Consider the following 15,897-nt stretch of genomic DNA (forward strand, 5'->3'; position numbering starts at 1 on the left):
CGTCATGACAGCCAGTGATTATACTGGCCTTCTGCACTATTTGTTTGATGTAAGTATCTAAAAGTGTGAACCAATAATTTTGCTGGCTACCTTCACAATCCTGCTCTGTCTGTTTTTATTGTGAGTATTAGCAAATGAGGCCACTGCAGTGACTGTTAGGACACTAACAATGTCAATGAAAGTTCTATAGAATAAAGTCATTGTTGTAGTACACACAAGAGTGGAGTTTGCTTAAGCAGAACAATCACTGTTGGCTCTTCTTACATATAATCTTTTCCTCAGAAACACTGGTAAGTTTGTAATCAACAATCATGCCAACATATTTGACAATTTTAGTTTTCAGCCCGGGGACTACACTATAGAATAGAAATAGATGTCTATCAATTTTTTTGTTAGTAATGGTTTGTTTCAGGTGTAATTATTTTGGTTCATTTGCTATTTGCAGCCCAGTCTGTAGTGAGTTTACAGTAGGGTACTCAAGCGATTTTAAAAATAACAGTGAGTTAGACTTGCCTTGATGTAAAACAGGCTGGAGTGTCACGTATTTCCAAGAACATTCCCAGGCCAGTGGCATTTTTAGTGTTTGTACTAAAAAAGATGAGTTTCAGGTTATTCAGCCTATTTCTGAGACCTTAATGCATGAACTTTCATCACATGTATAACATTTACAAATAGGCTTTATGGTTTAAGGTTGTATGAGCAAACAGGCTAATGCAGACTGGGCTTTAAAAGGACCAAGCAGTCCACAACATTTGAAGCTGTGGAAGGCAGCCAGCTGGGCCCAGGCTTTAAAAAGGCTGAGAAACACCGGTATGGCCTATGAGGTATTGGATATCAACACTGTGAGGAAGCTTCATTTTTGGAGAAATAAAGCTTTAATAGCTTATTCCCTTTTCTAATGTAGCAGGCATATAGTCTTTTTTAGAGAAAGTTGAAGTGGTCTCTGTTTTACATGTGAGCTCTATGCATTTTGGGGAAATTCTCCTCAATTTCCCTTTCTGTAAAAACAGAGCTGTACTGTTTACTGCGTAGCAAAAAATGACATAACAAGTACAGTCTGTTGTACAACTGGAAGATGTGCTGTGTTCAGGGCAGAAGGACTATAGCCGGACTGTGATCCACAGTCCTGTGCACTTCTCCTTATAGCGAAGGACCCCAGCAAATTCAGTAGCGATTAGTTGCTCAACGCACCTTTCTCCAGCATACGACTCACTCAAATCCTGTCGTGCATTTTGTGTACTTTACTTTTGGAAGCTGTGTCTCCGTTCTCTGTGTGTTTAAAACCTCTGTGACCTTTTCTGTTTTAATGAGGCCTGGTGCTGTTTAGTTTTCTTCCCACTGTTTTGTTTGCGACATGGAGTTTGCCGATTGCCAACAGGATTCTTTTCCTGTTTGTGAACATCAGTTAACTCCAGTCGGCTGTAAGCTCCTATCCTTTTAGGAAGGAGTTTATAAGACAAAAATGCAGTTTAAAACTCAAGAAATGCTAACATCCTAAAGCTGTGAGGTACTTAAAATGAAAATAGCAGAGCAAAATCTCCTAAACCTGCTGCAGGTCTGCGCTGTGATTCAGGCTTTATGTTGTGTTCAGTTTTAACTGATGGAGTGAAAACCCTTATTGCTGACTCTTCCCCCTGGTTCTTAATTTTGCCATTTTGCTGGCACAAGCAGGCTGCCACGGCTGAGTCGCTCAAGGGTGACAAACAGCTGGCACATACGGAATCTGCCGATGCCGTTGTTTAATCCTTGCTGTGCTGTTTATTTGTTCTAAGCTTTGGAATTAACCAATTAACTGGCCCTGCAAAATGAGTCTCATCTAAAAACAGAACCCCTTGTTTACTAATTACAAATCCAGGCAAGGGAATCTCAAAAAGCTCCAGACAAAAAAAAAAAGCGGGCCTATGACAGCCTACGGGAAATTGAAGCTCATTATTTTAAATAAAAGACATTTTGTTTTCCTTTAGCTTTCCTGCTTTCGCGTGGTATTAGTTATGGCCATATTTTAATTATGGTTTTGTTTCAACTGAGAGGTTGAACTATTTGCATTTACAGTGTCGTAATTGTTTTTCTAGGTCCCTTCACTGTTTGTTTTTTGGAGGCTTGCCTTTTTTTGCCCCAAGGAAAGCAGATTGTCTTTTGTGTTTAGAGTACATCAGGTTTGCAGCTTTACGGAGGCAGCTTTTAGCTACAGTACCAGCACCAGGCAGGTGGCTGGAGATCTCTGATATTACAGGCCAACAATAGGGTATATGAGCACCACACCAGAACTAATTATGTTTGTAATAAGAGCTATAAAGGAATATTACACAGCTGACTGTGTATTGTTGGAAAAATATACTTCAACGTGACCCCTTTGCTTTATATTTATTTTTTCACAAATTCAAACGTTTGTGCGTATGTGCAAAATGTGCTTCAGTTTTAGCTTCAGTTAAATTCTACTTTTGGTAGTAGTGTATTGACTCTACTTGGTCTACAACAAGTTCCACAGCAACGCTGAAAAACAAAAGACATGAATTTGCTGAATAGCAAGTACTTGTTTTCCAAAATCGAATGTTGTGGTTGGTTGTAAAATGAGATTTTACAGTTTCATCAGCAGCATGATTAGCAAGGAAACGTAAAGCTTGTGTTGAAAAAGAATGCCATCCTTTTTGTAAAGGATGGAAATGGATCTGTTGTCCTTAAATGTTATTTTGAATCCTCTGGTTATGGGATCCTGGTTAGAGAGATCTGTATATTTAGAAAAGATGCAGTTACAGTATATTGACAGATATGGTTTTGAGATCTCTGTGACCTTTTGAAATACAGTATTTCATATTGGAAGTCTTACATTTTTCAAGTTTTAATTCATTAACACAACAAGTATTGAATGTATGCTTGCATTTTATTGAGTTTGAAGGCTGCTGCGTACATGTACAGTCACTGTATTTAAGTCATTAACAAGTCATTAAGCCAATTGAAAATACATTCTTATTTCCAGCGAGAGTATCTACGTATCTACAGTAGTTGGCCATTTTGCTGATGCACCTTCTTACTGCTACAACTGCTGTTTCTCTCCCAGGATGTGAACCCTTGCAGCTCCCAATCCAGAACCCTGCCTATATCTCTGTACTGTTTATAGTACTTTATTTTTTTGTCAGGGTTTCTCCGAACCAGAAAAAAACAGGCCTTCAGACTTGTTTGTGGTTTGTGGTTTGCTGCTTTTCTTCATTGTTAATTTGGATGACATGTTTGGCTCTGCACATCTTTTAAAGAGGAGAGGTCTTTGTAAAAGCAAAAACAGCTCTGCAGAGTTCAGAGTGGGGTCTGCTCATCATAGAGCTGCCTGCCTATAATCACATTTTCTTGTGATTACAGAAGTTGTCAGAAATGCCAGATGTTTAAGTAGTTGGAGGCAGTATGTTCTGGGATTTATGATAACTAACATTGTTACTTAGTGCTATTTTAAGCCAGCTATGTTTTGCTGGTTTTGTCAAAGTATATACTTCTTGAAACAGGATGACTCTTCAAATATGTCCCCTCATCTTAGAAAATAATATTAGAAAAAAAGCAATCTGTTTCACCTGTTTATATAAAATAGACAGACAAAGGAATGTAGTAGCGGATAACAGGAGAGAGCACTACTGGGAAGATACAGATAAAATTCTGCTTTTGTTTTTCCTCATTAATAAGTCTTATTTTTGTGGCCTGTACCTTCTGTTCTGTCAATCACACAGATCAGGTATCCTTGATATCTTGCTGTGGTTGCAGCCTCTGTGCGTGTATAGTATATGCCCAGAATGATTTAAAGTTTTGGTTGAGTATGGCAACCTAGGGAGCTTCCCTTAGAGTTTTAGGTCAAACGTGGTTAATTGAGCACATGCTTTATGGAGTAGCCTTTTTCCTTACAACATGATATCAGGGTTGATTTATGCTGTGATAGAACACAGTCATATTACCTAACTGAGGCTTCAGCAGAGCTGAGTTCATCAACCCCAAACCTGTGTATTTATGTTTATAGAGCAGAATTAATCTGGATACAGATCAATAACATGCTCTGTATACTGTATAATTAGTCTGCTTTTATAAAACGGAGCTGTTGTGTTTCTCTGAAGGTGAGACATTCTGCTGCATTTTCCCCGATTAGGCAGCTGACAGTGGTGATGCTGATCCACCTGGATAGATGCTTTGTATCCAATGACGCAGTTTAGGGCACTGTGGAGACTGTTGTGTGTCTCAGCCTAGTTTGTTGTCACCATGGCTCTCCAGAGACGCACGGCTTTAGGATGAGTTTGCTTTTATGGTATATTGGTTCTTAGTGCAAGGAACTACTGATGTGGGACATGGTAACAATGCACACCAGTAATTAGACATTGTGTGAAATTAGCATTCGTATAATGCCTTGTGCAAACCTCGAGTTCAGCCGATGCGGTGCTTCTTCTAAACATTACAATCAGCTGCCAGAACCTAACACCTGTGTATTTATATAGTTTATATATTTATATAGTCCACTGCAGTCTTGAAAAAATGGCCCAAACTATGTAATGTATTTATTGTACATTTCCACAGTGGCATTGCCTATAAAAGCTTCTGTTTTCTTATATTAATGTCTGTTTTCTGCCTTAGAACAATCTATTTATATTATTGGATACAGAATACAAATTCCATGTAAATGACAGAACAGGTTTGCATGGACCCATTCTCCACGAATTCTTTCAGTTGCACTGCGCTTCTGTACTGAGCATGTTCTATTTTGGTTTGTGATTTTTAAACCGGGAGTCGGCCAACGTGTTCTGCTCATCGCCACGCCCATCAACATCTGCATGGGAGAGGGAAGGTATTTCGCACATCTTTCTCTGAAACGTGGGCTGTGAAACCAGTGAGCTCCACAGACCCCGGTTCCGCTCCACAGTTGCAGAGTTAGTGTCAAAGAAAAGATGGATGTGGAGGATGATATGCCTGCACATGCTCACAGGTTGCACTGTATGAGTGGCAGAATTACACCTTGGCAGTGGTGTGGCAGTGGCGTGCTGCTTGTGGAAGGCCCACTCCCAGACGGCCAAGAGCGTCTTTTCATTCCAGTTTGAAAGGCTGGACTGAAAGGCTCAGCCAGTACCGCACAACCAGAGGTGTCGGGCTTGAAACCCTCTGAAGTCTTCAGAACGCTGAAAGATTTTGATAATTGTAGTTTCTCATGAAGCTGTGCAACTGAAGAGCTGTAGTGCATCTTTAAATATTTTAACAGTGCTAATTATCTGAAGTATAGATCTGTACGTGTCCTGGTCAGCTCAGTTTATAACCTGATCCTTGTAATTTTACCATGATATAACAGGCATCGATGTCAACTGTTTGCATGTTTAGTTGTCAGGGCTTGATCAACATGTACTCTGACAGCAACTCACTTGTGCTTTTGAAAATGATTGTGGTTTAATCTTATGGGTAGGCAGATTATATATATACTTTATAAACTATATCTAAATTATATTTTTGTTTCATATGTACAATCGTCTCGTTGTTTTATTATTGGCTGATATTTGAGATGCCATACCAAGAATACACCATGAGGTTCCTGGTTAGCATTACGTCATTTAATTACAATTCTGTGAATCTGTACTTGAAATATCTATTTGAATATCTATTTTATACAGTATATGGAGTATGGTATCATGGAGCATTCTGGTACCCCTTGCTTCTTCTTACAGAGAAATATTTCTTTAAAACAGGAATGATATCATCTGTTCTGGAGGAATGAGCCTTTTCCGTAAACAGAGGAGAGTTAATGTTTACTGCCTGTACGGCCTCTTCAATTCATGGGTTTTAATGATCTAGAATGCAGCAATAGGTTTATATAAAAAACATTTTTTCGGGGCATTTTTTAAATGGTTGGAATTCACCGAGTTTCATTGTCAGTACGTAATTTCCTGAGGTGTTGAAATTCTCAGACTGAATGAAAGGTCACACCGGTCTTTCTAGCATTCTGTTACTGGATTGCAGTGATACAGCAAGAAAAAATAACAGGACTTCCATGTCTGTTATATCCTTGGAAGTAAATTCATAAGCAACGTGCTTTTCTTCAAAAAGTAACTAAATATCACAAAATCATCCATCCATTTTTTTCTATTTTCTAACCAGTTCTACCATTTCAGGGTTACCTACTGTACATGTATTCCGGCAAGCAACAGGCACAAGGCAGGATAGACCCTGGACAGGACACAAGTCAAACACTGACAGACACTCAAATCAGGGCTGATTTCCCCAGAAGCCAGCTAACCTACCAGCATGACTTCCCTACCAGAAAACTCACAAGGACGTGGGGAGAATCTACAAACTCCATGCAGATACTGACCCACATGTGGAATTGAACCCAGGGTCCCAGCGATGTGAGGAAGCAGTGCTAACTACTGTGCCGCTGTTCAATACGGCATGGAATCACAAATGAGTAAAGTCTCTCCCACTGAGTTTTTACACCAGTTACATGAAGATGTTGATTTCTGTGTACATTGTATGTTACTTTGCGGTGCAAAATAATTGGTGGTAACTCTTTAGTTGCTGGAAATCAGATAGCCGCTTTAGTTTTCCAGAGTTTAAACAAGTTTACTGCTGAGGCTGAGCTCCAGGGAAATAGTTCTTTATGCCTTTCTTTTTCAACCCCTCTTAATGTAACCTCCTAACTGAACTCCTTCTGCAATTTCCCTCACGGGATCAATCAAGTATCTATCTAACAGAAATATGATCAAGTTAACATTTCAAGCTAAGTTAATGTTCAAGATCCTGAACAAGTTAACCCTTTTCTGATTCATACTTTCCCCCTGTTTGAGTTTTAAGTGAATGGGATTGAAAGCTCACTGAGACAGAGGGGGAACTAAACAAGCATTAGCTGTGGAAGGCAGTTTACCATTAGCCATAGCTATATTAGTTTGATCGTGTTTCTAAGTTATTATAAAAACCTCTTGTGTCAGGCAATTTAACCGGTCCCAATTTCTCAGACTAGTTATTCAATCTTGCTAACAAAATAAACAAATTGACAATATTGCAAAATTTGACAAATTCCAAATTAAGCACAACATCCTGAACTTTGTGAAAGTACTGTATAGTCTCCATTTTATGGCGAGTTAGCAAGAACTGTGACTTGAAGCGGCCCTTCCTGCTCACTAGTCACTGTAATGACTAATGTAATGCAATGTACATGCAAATAAGTACAGACTGTGCAGCAGAAATGTCACTGCAGCAATGTTCTAATGTGATCTGCATGTTAACAAGTCAGTAGTACTTATTGATAAAACCGTCTCGATGCCTAAAACAATATTTTTATTAGATTGAAAGTATTCACAAGCCTCTTGTTTACAGTGTAATAGGGATGCTTCATGCCACCAGAAGTTTTGTTGCCTCGTTCTGAATTGCAGACAATGATGACAATATGACACTGCGCTGGAAATTTAATCTATTTTGTCATATAAATTGGAACTTTTGTACATCACTCATTTACATTATTCATTTTGCTTTCATTGTGGTTTGTAATGCACTCATCGAAGCTGATTCTATCCAACCCCAGTATATAAAAATAGCATTGCAGTTTCCCTTTAAAGAAGCAGATATGCATGATGCTAACGTTGTGACATTTTTAGATAGATTTCTAAAGATTTCCTTAGGTCCAAGACAAGAATATTCATTCTTTTGTAACTATGCTGGATTCACACCTGTTGTGTTAGTACTAAAAAGCAATGAAACCATCATGAATTCTGACCAGAGTGTTTATGATCGTGGTATTGTCAAAGACGTTAGTCAGTTTTTTAAAGCTTTGCTGCATATTCCATAAAGGTGCTTCAGAGATGTTTTTTTTTAATAACTGCTGTACATTGAAATAGGGTGCCATTGAAATCTGAAATCATCAAAAGCAGTGGGAGTTTTGTCATTGAAAATCTGTCATATTGACATATAGTGTGACAGGTCAGACGCGCTTAACTATAGTTTAAGTGTGCTGATCTTTTAGCCAGTCTACACATCTGATTAAAGTACTGCCTCAGACTTCCTGGCTGTCTTTACATGTCATAAATGACGTCAGGAAAAGGTTTGACTGGGGAAAAGCTCTGCCTCATAAATCAGTAATGTATTTTGGTAAGATACCATCTCCTCACCAGAGGCAACACTTGTAGTTTGGCATGCAATTCTGCTTGTACTGTGCTTTTGCTTTTAGTGTGTCAGCTGGGGCTGCTCAGAGACTGAACTTTTACTAGTTCTCATCAAGCCTGGAGATTTGTGTTGGCATTGACAATTTTTGTTTGAAAGCTGGCTCATCTGGTTGGTACAAATTCCCAGTTGAATGTTGGGACGAATGCTGCCTTCAAAAATATGTCATGTTCTTCGTAAGAGCTTAATGCTGACTCCAAAGTATTCATCCGCCCCATTTTCAAAGGAGTTGCAAAGTTTAATGGCACTGTTCGAGCAAGAATAACAGGAACTCGTTAACTGTTCAGCTCAATAGTTGTTGTTGATTCTGTGCTGACAATGATAGATTGTGCTGGATTTATATTACATATCTAGCATGAGATTAAATTTGCCAGCCTGTGTTTTTATTTTTGTGGCACAGGAGGGGGGTGATTAATGATTTAAATGAACAATAATGTAACACGCCTTACAATGGATATCGTGGGTTTCTAATGTCATGCAGTTGTAGAAATTGTGCTAAATACTTTAAAAAAAAACATTTGGTTCATTTGTAAAACATAAGCCCAACCCTGAGCACAGAGCCACTTTTCATTGTTGTTTAAATAAATTAGCTTACATTTCTGATTCTTTTTTATGTGCTTCCAAATTCTTTTGGTGTTTGTTGCGCAAACACTGTGATCATACTGTACCTTGAATTAAACGCCAAATACAGATATATGAAAAGGCCTCTGCAAAGATTTGGAAGAAACAATGTGGATTATTTTTCCTAGACCAGCCTCGGAACAAAAGAACAAAAAGCAAAATAAACTGTTTATGCTTATTTTCGTGTTAAAAATATGACAAAGCAGACAATATTTTCTGATATTAACAGTTTTCTCATGTGATGTATACAGTAGTGCCAACTGTCTGATCTGTGAATTAGACAAGATAGTTGTAAATTTGAGGAGATTTTCAGTTAATCAAAAAATGAATCATGAATGTTTTATGAAGGCTGTATTTCTCTTCCTTCTTGTTTAAACAGGGTAGCAGAAGTGCCATTACATTTTTTTAGAACTTTTTTCATCTGACCTTCAGAAAAAGGATTAATTAAAATATAAATGTATTCTTTGTGTGTCATGTTTTTAGATGAAGTAAACGTACTGTAAATAAAAATATTTTGAGGCTCTTCTAGGAAAAATAGTTCCCATTATTTCTCAAAAATCTTTGTAGCAGCTGCTTTTGTGTATTTGGTTTGGGTGTTCAATCCAAGGTGTGATGAGACTCTTGGGATTGCATATCTCAGCTGGCCTGGGAGTCTCTCGGGAGGAGCTGGGGGCTGTTGCCAAGGAGAGAGAAGTCTGGTCTACTCTGTTCAGCCAGTTACCACCACATCCCACACCTGGAGTAAGCAGTTAGCGAATGATGATGTTGACTACAATCTGACCTTTTTTGAGTTCCGTTTTGTAGGAATGAGAATAGCTATTCTGTAAGGATGTGTTGTTTTTTTTCCCATTGTACATTCTGGGTTTGGCAACTACAGGACAGAGTGAGTTTAAGCCAAGTGAGAAAATGTCTAGGAAACCCAAACAAAAATGAAGAGGTGGAAACTTGTCTCTGACGTGTTTTATTTGGAATCCTGCAGCCAAACTTTAGAATGGAAAAAGGTATTGACGCGATTCGTATTGAATTTCTATTAAGTTCATCTTCGCCTTCCCAGCTTCAGGCTTCAGCTGCAGGCCCTTCCCAAGGAAGGCCCCTAAGTTAATCACATTTTGTTAGTGTTAGGTGAGTTTCACTTGCTAGTCTTCGTGTTAAAAGTTATTGCATTCGCCTCTAGTTCAAAGCTGGGTCTATACCTTTAAAGTTATGAGAGACGGTTTCTGTCTAATACACTTTGGCCCTGGAATGCCAGTAGCTATTTCCTGCTTAATCGTGGTCTTCTTACGTCTGGTGATGGGGGAAAAAAAGGGATTTTTAATTGATTTGGTCTTGCCACGACTGAATCTCTAAAGAGGCACTCTTTTTAAACAGAAGTGTTTCTCCATGACTTGCATCCTTACTCTTGTAGAAAGAGCAGTTTGTGCTGTTTCCAGGTTTCCCCATAATATCCACGGCAACTGTCCCTAATTAGTGCTGTGGTGTCCCTAGAAGGGTGATTAATGCATAGCATCAGACAGCTGCGTTGTCTGCCTTGGACTACAGAGTGCTGTAGGTACTGTAGCTCGACTTGGCACCCACCCAGAGGGAACCAACAGCTTAACAATAGTCAGTGTACGTTTCTGTAAACAATATTTCTTCCATGGCTTGTATACCTCAGAGGCAATATTTACTCATACCGTCTCCAGATTTCTGTATTTAATTGGTGTGCCTTGCTCTTCGTTCTTGGATTGCTTATGCCATAAAATGTCTTGTAAATTCAGGACTCTCATCCCTGCTGGATCTTTGTATTATTACTCTGTAAACCTTTTAAAAGCCATTCATTTTAAAGTCTCAAAAGCAGCCAAAACTTCTTCCTTATTGAGGTTTTGTAGTTGTTCATTGTTAAGCTTGTCAATGTATTTTTAAAGTGGTTTAACAATGTGTTTTGAACTGATCCTTTGCACTAGATTTCAATTTTAATTTATTCCTCCCCCCACACACACACAGTAGCTTACTTTGTTTAGTGCTTTATTAATATCCTTTTTTGTTTGTTTTTTTTGCAATATAAACAGAAGGTACAGACTAGGACAGGGAAATAATTTTGATTTGTTTAGTAAGTATGAGATGATGGGAGATAAATGCGGTTGGAAGAGCCTGTGTGTCACCCAAGGGACACTATTCATCCCAGCACACAGCTGTGTATTCTTCTGATTAAGGTGCCTGTTGCTTGCTGTGTCCAAGAATGTTAAAGTGAGAAGTAATAGCCTCCCAAGTTAAGAAGCAGTCTATATTCTTGAGGCACGCAAAACTAAAAATGCACAAATTAAGAGAGCGTAAATCAAGAATTACCTGATTCATGGTCTTTTTTTGAAGTTGTTTGTATAGAGGCACTAGGGAATCTGGCAATTTTTACGTTTTACAGTCTAAGTAATAAGGGAGTGATGCACTTCACTGCCCAGAAATGTTCCCAGAAAGCTTGAATATGTTCCAAATTTGTATCTTTTGATTATGTTTTGGTGTTTTTTTGTAGTAGAAACAGAAGTGTTAGGTTAGCAAGTCTGAGGTTAACAAGGGTTTTCTTTATTCTCTAATTTTTCCAGTATGAAATACTCCTATGTGTTCAAGATCACGATGATCCAGCCATTGATGTCTGCAAAAAGCTGCTGGGCAAATATCCAAATGTGGACGCCAGATTATTTATAGGTAAGAACGTTCCCGTAAAAGTGATGCATATAAAGGAGTTTGAGTTTGTGAGGATATAAATGTCAAAATGACAAAAATCAAGAATCAAGCTATATCTGCAGGAGTCTTTTAATTGTCCTTTGATTGTCCTCTTGTCGTTGTTTTTAAATGATTATAAATCATCAACAAGTATAATATTTTAGAATCTAGATTTCTTTGTAACTTCACAATGGCTTGCTTCTCTCTACGAAATGAAAAGGTAAGTGTCTGTGATAACAAGGTCTGCCTAATACTCAAGAAGAGTCGACATCTGCAGTTTAGAATGAAAGAGCTTAATAGCAGTAAATTGCTTTCTTTGCTAGTTTTTCTGAAAAGTTTGAATATACCTTCTGTTTTGGCAGTGCTGTGTGCGTGCATATGCCAAGAAAATGTACTTTCAGCACGTTAGGAAATTCTGGCTTTTTGTTCCCGTTAATTTGTAGGTCCTGTCATTTTCACCACAGTAATACTCAGTCCATAGTGTTTTGTTTCCATGTGTTATCAGGAAAGTGTTAAATAGGCATCTTTGGAATTTTGCTGCTAATTGCAACTATGGAAGTCGAAGATCTCTGAAAAGTCTGGCTGTTTAATTTTAAGTGATAACTGGAACATGTATATGCTATTAGTCATTTACCGATAAAGTGCAGATAAATCTTTGCACTTTTCTGATTCACTCCCTTTGGAGGAAGACTGTCAGACCATAAACATAAAACCTTTCATTTGGACCATTTTATCTCATTTCATGAAGCACTAAGTAAATCGGGCCCCAGTTTTAGTCAAAATTTTCACCCACCTCTCAATTCCACATTTTGAATACAGAATTTAATGGGTTGTGTACCACTGCATAACAGAAGCAGCCCTTGGCTAATGGAAAGCTGCCATTAAGAACTGAGTCTATAATGGGCATCTGACGTTTTAATTTAATCCAAGCCCACATGGTGCATTGAGATGTGCATCATTTTCTGATCTGTTCAAAAATGTCTTCAACTGCATTCTCTGACAATGCAGAGAGTTTGGCAAATATACACCAGCGATACGAGTTACAAGGAATAATGACTGTATGAGTGGACAGTGGCTCACCTGACCTGCAGATTTTCCACCAGATAGTGCACTCACTTTTGGATATCATGGTCGTGGAATAGTTGAGACCTCTGGCTCTCAGCTCTTGGGTCCTAGGTTCGATCGCAGACTCTGCTGCCTCCTGGTCTGCGGTTTGCTGGTCCTCCCCGTGTCCATGTGGGTTGACCCCAGGTGGTTTGGTTCCCTCCCACCTTCAAAGGACATGCTGTGTAGGTTAATTGGAATCTCTCAATTGTCATTGTGAGCTTGTGCATCAGTGTGCGTTTGTCCTGGAATGGACTAGTGTACTGCCAGGGTATAGTTCCACCTTGTGCCCTTCCAGGATAGGTTATGAGCCTTACCAGGACTCAGCCTTCTGATAATGAATTGATGGATAGACAGTCTGCTTTTTTCACGCTGCATGTGGGAAGCTGTTATTGGTCTTATTCCAAGGACATTGACCTTCTCGTGTACAGTACAATAATATATTTACTGTGTGTTAAGGCAAGTACAGTACAGAAATACAGTGTCTGATTTGAAGAATTACAAATGAAACCCTAAGCCTCTTTGGTGACTTTGGTGCAGTAGCTAGTCTTGATGCATGTACTTAAAGAGCCATTGATTCACTCAGGGTTGCCAATTGACAGCATGGCCTTTATCCTTAAGATGAGATGCAGAGGAAGTCTATTGATCTGTTTTTGGGTGCAATAACAGCTGCTTTTCTTTTGAAGGTGGTAAGAAAGTGGGCATCAACCCTAAAATAAACAACCTCATGCCAGGTTATGAAGTAGCCAAATATGACTTGGTGTGGATTTGCGACAGTGGAATACGGGGTAAGAATTACGCTGTAAATTAAAAGCCTTATCAGTGTTTTCAAGTACATGAACGTGACCAGAGTAAAAAGACAGACTGCAGAAAAATGTTCTTGTGCTAGTAAAGCAAATGGCTTGAGCAGATCAGTGGAACATTTCGTGTGTTTTGGACGCAGTGGTTTGAATTTCACCTACTCAAAGTTTTACTCAGTTTCTGTTAATGTTTTTTGTTCTTGATAAAGCTAAAATTTACATTGCGAATAACAATAATGAACACAACTAGTTGTGCGTTAGAAAATGTATTCTTTGTACCTCGGATTTAATATAGCTTGTTTTTAAGGATTACAGAATGAAGGGGAGACTCACAACAGCCAAGACATTACTCTAATCCATGAAACTCCTTGTAAAGAAAAACTCTTTTAAACAACGCAACCTCACACAATTCAAGATAGTTCTTTCAGTAAATAATTTCTGACACAAAACAGGGTAGAATTTTCTGATCCTGTATTTAATTGTGCACTTACATGACTCATTATGCCTCTGCAAAATAATGCCCAGTCATGCATGCACATGCTGATGGAGTGTAAAATGTCTGACGCTCTTCTTGCTGTTTCGCAGTGAAACCAGACACCCTGACTGATATGGCCAGTCAGATGACTGAAAAGGTGGGACTGGTCCACGGCCTTCCATACGTAGCGGATCGGCAGGGCTTTGCTGCCACATTGGAACAGGTTAGAGGTGCTTCCTCCTCTCGTTAGTTATCCCCAGAACACAAACAGAACTGCCTGTGTGCAAACCTTGAGGTTGACATCAGCTGAAGTAAGCATGTCAGAGAAGCATAAGGCAGCATGTGTCGCCCCTGTCCAAAGACCACAAACCTGCAGCTCTTTGAGTGGATGTTATTACAAACTATAGCAGAGTGCAGGAAACCAAATGACTTACGGAACGGGTAATGTCAGAGGTCAAGTCACTCTAACAGCATAATTGGAATCCTTAAATTCTCATGTATGAAAAAACAACCCTGTCATAAACCTGGCCTTGTTGGAGGACTGTATTACAGAAATTCACCCCAGTAAGTTGCCAAAGATCTAGGTCTTGAATTTGGATGGCAAGGATTAAAAAGTTCTTAACTGAAATTGATTGACATATACTATTTGTTTTAAATATGAATGTAAAGTTGCTTAAGGCCTGGGCGTTTTAAGTTCAGAGGTTGTAATGCACATTATTGCTCTCGAAGAAGCTCACACTTAGTTTTTAAAACTGGTATAATTAAATAAGAGTAAAGGTTAGTTAGCTATTGAGAACAACACATTTAAATCAGGACTTCCACATCAAAAAAGGAAAATTAGCTCATATTAAGAACTTGTATGATATTTCTGTGCAGATTTTCCAGTTGGTTAGTGTTTTCTAATCTGTAGGTGGATCTGTTTACTTCATGAATCATACAGATATTGCTTTTACCTTGTTTAACTATTTAGAATAGTATTTAATTGCTTGCTAAGCAATGTGTACTTAGCTCCAAGTGCCAGGGGAGAGAGGCACCAGAATCACTTTAATAGTGCTAGAACTCATTGATTACATTTAATGACAAGGACTTTCTGTAAGTTTAACATGATATTAAATGCAGAACCATTTTCTAGCACAATAAGCATTTATGGTTTTAGCAAAAAGGTTTTTTGGTAATTGCTTGGCGTATATGAGTTAATGGCCTGAAGGAATTTTATTCATTTAATAAAAACAAATCACAAGCTAGAATACTTTTGGCAGTATTTTTTTTTGTAGTCAAACTAGTTTAAAATCCTAGTTTACAAAAAGGAGAAATTAAAACCTAATTGTAAGTCACCTTTTACCTCTGGTACGTTAATTTATATGTTATATGAAATAATTGGACATACTTCATGCTTTTGTTCATGACTAGCTTTGACATTAAATAGAGTGAAACCCCTTTATTTGGAAGGACAAACACGAAGTACTGTATACTGCTGTCACAAGCTGTGTCTTCTTGGTGCTGGTAGCCCATGAGAAAACCAAACAAGAACCGGTATGATCCGGAGAAAAAGAGCCATGTCAGTCTGGAGGGATACTTGCCTTGTTTACACTTGTCAGGTCCTTTCAATATTTAGAAACCAGCTCCGAGAGACAAGGGTTTCAGGAGTCGACCGTAGGATCTCCAACACAAACTAATAAATTGAGGTGACTCGATTTTCCAGCTACATCTGAATGACGTCTTATTGTTTGATAAAATTCAATTTGGGGATTTTTGGATATGCTGATTAGCTTTAGGTTAGGTGTAAAAAAGGTGAAGTTCATGGTTTTGAAAAGTCTCATGCTTGCTATGACAGGGTGTTGTGGTGTTGTCTATAATGTTTTGGTGTTGATTTCAACTACTGTATGGGTCTTGAAGCCCTATAGAGAAAATTGGAGCAGTTGTACTTTCCAACATGTATGAGGACATTTAGGCCAAGTATCCGATTCTTTCTTCTAGGAATCGGATAGCATAAGAAGCTTATGCTTGGTCAGAAACAGACATTTCAACATTGCAGTC

The 15,897-nt window shown here is 38.5% G+C and overlaps 1 protein-coding gene across 2 annotated transcripts in view; it reads left to right on the forward strand.

The window, feature by feature from the left end:
• ugcg (UDP-glucose ceramide glucosyltransferase) overlaps positions 1-15,897 on the forward strand; it is a 47,824-nt gene that overhangs the window by 23,202 nt on the left and 8,725 nt on the right. For both annotated transcript variants that reach the window (XM_088910190.1, XM_088910189.1), the window contains 3 exons: positions 11,361-11,463; positions 13,272-13,373; positions 13,971-14,083. In XM_088910190.1, the coding sequence (XP_088766316.1) occupies positions 11,361-11,463; positions 13,272-13,373; positions 13,971-14,083 (318 nt within the window). The remainder of the gene's footprint in view (positions 1-11,360; positions 11,464-13,271; positions 13,374-13,970; positions 14,084-15,897) is intronic.

Source organism: Atractosteus spatula, chromosome 3 (genome assembly GCF_055471065.1).
Source record: "Atractosteus spatula isolate fAtrSpa1 chromosome 3, fAtrSpa1.hap1, whole genome shotgun sequence".
Classification (NCBI taxonomy): domain Eukaryota; kingdom Metazoa; phylum Chordata; class Actinopteri; order Semionotiformes; family Lepisosteidae; genus Atractosteus; species Atractosteus spatula.